This window comes from Chrysochloris asiatica, unplaced genomic scaffold, assembly GCF_000296735.1.
Source record: "Chrysochloris asiatica unplaced genomic scaffold, ChrAsi1.0 scaffold00066, whole genome shotgun sequence".
NCBI lineage: Eukaryota > Metazoa > Chordata > Mammalia > Afrosoricida > Chrysochloridae > Chrysochloris > Chrysochloris asiatica.
This window is the reverse complement of record NW_006408584.1, coordinates 2380706-2387167: the sequence shown is the minus strand read 5'-3', so window position 1 is coordinate 2387167 and position 6462 is coordinate 2380706. Positions and strand designations below refer to the sequence as shown.

Below are 6462 nucleotides of genomic sequence, written 5' to 3'. Positions count from 1 at the left end.
AGGAGGAGGAGGAGGAGGAACACGTGCTGGATAGCTGTACATCCTGTCATAATAATCCCGCTGAAAGTCATAGTCCAAGTCAAAAGAAGAGCCGTACATGCCCTCTGCAGATCGTTTCACACCTGCTTTTCCTCTGTTCACTTTTGGCTCTGCAGCCAGATTAATATCTAAAACCTGGCCAGCTATCATTCTGCCATCCTCTCCTGCCACAGCAGCCTGGGCATTTCTCTCATTAACATACTGAACAAAGGCAAAGCCCTTATGAACAGAGCAACCCACAATCTTGCCGTACTTCGAGAAAATTGCCTCCACATCAGATTTCTTGACCACCAGAGTGTTGAGATTTCCAATAAACACTCGGGAGTTCATAGAGCGAGGGTCTGTCTTGTTGGTAACATTGCTGGCCATGGTGTTTGACAAGGTTCGTCAACTGAAAAATGTAGCTGAAGATCAAAAAAAAATCTCACAAGAGGGGGAAGGGAGAAGAGATTCGTTTATGAATCTCCTTTTCCCAGGTTCTACGTGAAGAAGCCGACTGCTGATCGATGTCAGCAACGCGGCCGCAACCGCTCGTCTTCGTCTCTTCACAAAATGCTGTCCTTGCTTCTTGAGATACAATCTTTAAAACCTTTGAGGTTCCCAGGGATTGAAAAATATTTGATAAGACTTTCCGACCACACCTGAGGTATTATGCTAGTGAGGTACCGTTTTGGTGGCGGCTGGCCAAGCTAGAATGATCTCCAGATGATATCCTCTGAGGCGGTGGTGCATGATTCAGTCAAACATGTAGACATTGTGAGACTCTAATAAATTCTCTGGGCATAGATGATATCGTTCTTCTGGTTGGTGAAAGACATCTATAAATGTGAGAAGGTAGCGTGTCCCTTTTTTGTTCCACGTTAAGAATCTTCCCTAACCTTATCCTATGTGTCTCTTCATTTGTATCCTTTTTGCTATAATAAAACTGTAATTGTTAGTATAGTAGTTTCATGAGCTTTGTAAATGTTTTAGTGAATTTTTAAATCCAAGAGAAATGGAACTGGGCACACTGGAGCTTATAGCTGGAATCCTGAGTGAGTATAGAGAACATCTGAATTTGTAGTCCATAGGTCAGTTTCTCTGTACTAGGATCAGAGAAAGGATCAGAGGAAGAAATACTGTATATGCAGCTAGTGTCAGAACAGAAGTGGAAGAGAAGAGAAAAAACATTAAAAATAAATTGATTTTAATTAATCAACATATATTTGGTGTCAGAGAAGTAGTACTTAATTTTCCACTCAATCCCTTTGGAAACAAAGATAGATTTATTTATAGTCTTGAGGATCCATTAGTATCTCTCTTCAAAACACAGGGTAGGCATGCTTATTGTACAATATAATAAAGATAATATCTCCACCTAGAGCATTACTGTTCATTACAAAAGATTTGTTTTCCATGGACTAACGGTTCCTTTCCTAGAGCTCAGCATACTCATATGTGTGTGCAGGTGTCAACTGACCCTATATTCATTACTGATGAATTAGGACTTAGGGAATCAATGCAAAAATGTTGATACTCTGGCTATTGCAATTGCTGTTAATAATAAATTGTCTTTTTTCTTTGACATAGAAATCTTGTGTTTTACACCAGCATCCATGATATTGTGGCAGGCTGATTTATTAAATTGCAAGGACTATTTCTTTTGAAATTGTCTTAATAGATTTATTTTCCTATTAAATTATACTACGTTATGCTAAAGTTATCATATACACCTTTAAAATAGTCTTAGAGATTATAATAGAGGAAAAGCTATGATAATTTTTAGACAAACATTTTCACGTTGCATTTGAAATTCCCCAAAATAAAAATAGTGGGAAGTTCCTAGGGATTCTTAGACTTACAGCTTTGTTACTCAAAGGAGTACATATAAATAATTTATTTGACCTTTATTATTTAACTGGTTAGTAAACAGTTCTTTCCATTTCTAGTTACCCTGTTTTTCTCTCTTATGGTAGTGTTCTTAAAATAAGATATAAAAATCTAGCACTAAATCAGTATTTACTATTATTTTAAGGATTCTTTTAACATGGATTCATTATGGGAATATTTTACAAACTAACATTAAATGGCTTTTAGTGACATTTATGAATGAGGTTAATATGGCAATCAAATAAAGATGTTAAAGTTGGTCTTAAAATCTCATTTTTATTCTTATTTTGCTTAGTGTATATAGTATTTATGGCCAAATCACTTAAGGTATTTTTAAGAATTCTAAGCCAATAACCAGATAGCAAAATCAGAATCTTTTCAGATGCTTTGTCAAATGTTTTAAAGATTATTTAGGGACATATTTAGTGATGTAATTTAGGACTTTGGTAAATTTAATGTTGCTTTGAATGCCTTTCTAAAAAAGTCAGTAGTGTCAAAACATGACTAGATAAAAATTTTAACTAAAGCATATGCCCTTCGAGTAAGCAGAGAATCTATATTGTAATAACTGGAATATTTTCATGAGATTTCTTCTGCAAAAATACATAGATCATTGCAGGAAAATGTCAGCAAGATAAAGACGCATGACTAATGTAAACATTTAAATGCTCTGATCTAAATGTGGTATACACAGAACTAAATTAGAACCAAAAATTAAACAAATTATAGCAAGTAATTTAAAAAAAAATGTAACCTAGGGGTTAATATAAGCTATTCTGAAAGGAGCATATGAAATATACAGACTACATAGAGCTAAAGGTGAATGTTAACAGGCATTTAAAGAATTTGCTTTGCTTTTTGCAAAGGAAAAAAAAAATGTAGTTAAGTAAAATCCTTTCCATAATAGGAAATTTAGATTTAAGAGCAAAACTATAGTGATTTTTAGGCAGAAAACTTACATCTGTATCTTTTCACTGTCTGAGTTTACATTATATAGAAACCTGTTGCTGTTGAGTTGACACCAACTCATAGTGACCCTGATGTGTCAGAATATAGCTGCTTCAAAGAGTTTTCAATGGCTGATTATTTGGAAATAGATTGCAAGAGTTCTTGCAAAGTGTCTCTGGGTTGATTTGAACTGCTAACATTTTAGCTAGCAGCTGAGTGTATTAGCCTCTTGCCCCACTCAGGGACACCTAGCAAAAAAGGCAGCTTGAGCTATAACATTCACCAAATTAGAACAATCATCCTTACCTGAAAGCATTGCAATGAATGATAAATAATCTCAGGAACTCAGTAGAATAATAAATAATCTTGGGAACCAGTAGAATTTAATTCAAGTTCCAGTTCTGCCTATTATTATGTGACTTTGAGTAAATATTTCACCATCTTATTCTTTGTATGTGAAACTACAGTTATAATTTGTGCTCGGTATACCACCAGAGTTATTATGATAATGAGATAAAAATGCTTTGCACACACTTGTAAAACAAACAAACAAATGAAGATATATAAAAGCATTTTGCAAATTATAAAGCCCTAAGGGTTGTATCCTTTCATCATACTTATTCAACCTGTATGCTGAGCAAATAATCCGAGAAGCTGAGTTTATGAAGAAAATTGTGGCATCAGGATAGGAGGAAGACTCATTAACAACCTGCAATAGGCAGATGATACAACCTTCCTTGCTGACAGTGAAGAGGACTTAAATATTTACTGATGAAGTTCAAAGAGCACAGCCTTCGGTATGGATTGCATCTCAATGTAAAGAAAACAAAAATCCTCACCAATGGACCAATAAACAACATTCTTGTCAATGGAGAAAGATTGAAGTTGTCAAGGATTTCATTCTTCTTAGATCAACTATCAACAATCATGGAAGCAGCAGTCAAGAAATCAAACAACATATTGCATAAGGCAAATCTGCTGCACAAGACCTTTTTAAAGTCTTGAAGAGCAAAGATGTCAGCTTGAGGACTAAGGTGTTCTTGACCCAAGCCATGGTATTTTCAGTAACCTCATATGCATGTGAAAGCTGCACAGTAAATAAGGAAGACCATAAGAGAATTAATGCCTTTGAATTATGGTATTGGAGGAGAATACTAAAATTGCCATGCGCTGCCATAAGAACAAACAGATGTGTTGAAGAAGTGCAGCCAGAGTGCAACTTAGAGGCCAGGATGGACAAACTTTGTCTCTCATACTTCAGACATATTGTCAGGAGGGACCAGTCACTGGAGAAGGATATCATGTTTGGTAAGGTGGAGGATCAGAGAAAAAGAGGAAGACCCCCAGCGAGATGGATTGGCAAAGTGGCAGCATGAATAAGCTCAAGTGTGGCAACAATTGTGAGGTTGGCCCAAGACTAGGCAGTGTTTCTTGTTTCGTTCTGTTGTACATAGAGTTACTATGAGTCGATACCTACTTGATGGCATCTAACACCAACAAGTAAAAGTATGGAGTCTTGGTGTGATGCTGTCAGTTAATGTGTTTGATAGCAAGGTTGGTTTGAACCACAAGGTTAGCAGTTCAAGCTCACCAGCCACTCCTCAGAAACCCTATACAGGGTCACTATAAGTCAGAACCAACTTGATGGCACTTAACAACAACAACAAAAAGTTAAAGTATATGAGTTTTGATGGTACTGTAGGGTAAGCCTGGACTGCTAACCACAGATCAGCAATTCAAACCCATCAACTTTTTCATGGGAAAAATATGAGACTATCTGTTTCTCTAGAGGTTTACTGTCTTGGAAACCCTATACAGGGTCTCTGAGTTGGAACTGACTCAATGACACTGGGTGTGATTTTAGTTTTGAGTAAGTAAAAGCTGAGAAGCCCTGATAATGCAGTGCTTAAGCTCTTTGCTGCTAATGGAATGGTTGGTGATTCAAACCCACAATTCAATCTGTGGATGTGGATGTGGATGATGTAGCAGTGTACTTCTGTTAAGATTTGTAACCTTGGAAACCATATGAAGCAGTTTTACCCTGTTCTATAGGATTGCTATGAGTCAGAATCAGCTCAGTAGCAATAAATATGGGTGTGGTTTTTAGGTAAAAGCAAAATACTGATTGTTCAATCCTAAGTTTACAACCTGACCTGAGAAAAGTTTTACAGATTTAAAGAATGCATGGTATTATGGATTTAATTGTGTCTCTTCAAAATATGTGTTGAAATACTAACTACCAAATCTGAAGAAAATGAAAACAATTCTACAAGAGTCCAAATAAAATCTTCAATAGGTTCCACCTGAATTTAAGGACCATCTAAAGAACAGATTTATCACGTTGAGCACTAACAACTAAAGACTACAGGAATTGTTGGATAACATTAACAACATCATCATGAAGAAAGCAAAAGGTCATTAAAAAGACAGGAACAAAGAAAACACCAAAGTAGATGTCTGAAGAGACCCTGAAACTTACTCTTGGATGAAGTGTAGCTAAAATGATGGGAAATAATGATTAAGTAAAAGATCTGTATAGAAGATTTGAAAGGCTGATTTAAGAAGACAAATAATAGTATTATAATGAAATATGCAAAGACCCAGAATTAGAAAGCCTAAAGGGAAAAGCATGCTCAGCATTTCTTAAGCTGAAAATCCTGAAGAAAAATTTCAAATCTCTACTTGCAATATTGAAGGATCAGCTTAGTATGTTCACTTGCTTTTTATACTCTGATGGCTTATGTGTTGATGTAATGCTGGAAGTTATGCCATCCATGTTTTAAATACCAGCAGGATCACCCAAGGTGGACAGGTTGCAGGGGAGCTGTGTTGACAGACTATTTCTGAAAAGTTAGTCCCTGAAAACCTTATGAATAGCAATGGAACATTGTCTGATTAAGTGCCTGAAGATGACACCTCAGATTGGAAGCACTCAAAATAAAACAGGGAGAACTGCCTCTTCAGAGTAGAGTTGACCTTACTTATGTGGAAGAAGCAAAGCTTTTCAAATACTCATTTATTGAGGCACGACTCAAAAGAAGAGAGGATTTTCCAAGACCAGTGACTTATTCATTGCAAATACTTTCTCAGAAACATAAATCTCATCAGATGGAACACACAGGAATCAAATAAAGTATATCTGTAGGAAGAGGTGAACAGAAATATTTCTAAGGACAATGTGATACTTAAGATTTTGAGTCAACTTGACTGTTGACTCAACCCAGTGGTTTGGCTGTTGAAATGTGGTTATCCCCATAGTGAAATCTAACAAATTCATAGTTAACTCTATGATGATTGACTATGAGCAGGTGTAGTTAACTATATGATGACTGGCTATGTGCAGCCAATCAATGGAAATGATGGTTCTTTGGGCTGTGACCTCCTCCCAATACAATGAACATGCAGAAAAATCTTGCTGTCTTTTTTGCTGGAGATTTAGGAGTCATGTCTGCTTGTCTGCCTACTGGGCCCACCTGCCAATCCTGGCTCAGATGACCCAGACTTAGGACTCTATAATTGGGACCCATTTCCTTGATATAAACGTCTCTTTATATATATGTGTATATAAGTATATGAGTTTATATATATGTATATGTATATGTATAT

The 6462-nt window shown here is 36.2% G+C and overlaps 1 protein-coding gene across 1 annotated transcript in view; it reads right to left on the bottom strand.

Annotated features, from left to right (window-relative positions):
- Positions 1-417, bottom strand: part of LOC102823089 (heterogeneous nuclear ribonucleoproteins C1/C2-like) — a 965-nt gene extending 548 nt beyond the window's left edge. Inside the window, exon 1 of the mRNA XM_006864546.1 lies at positions 8-417. Within this exon, the coding sequence (XP_006864608.1) occupies positions 8-408 (401 nt within the window). The 5' untranslated portion in view covers positions 409-417. The remainder of the gene's footprint in view (positions 1-7) is intronic.
- Between the last annotated feature and the right edge of the window lie 6045 nt (positions 418-6462).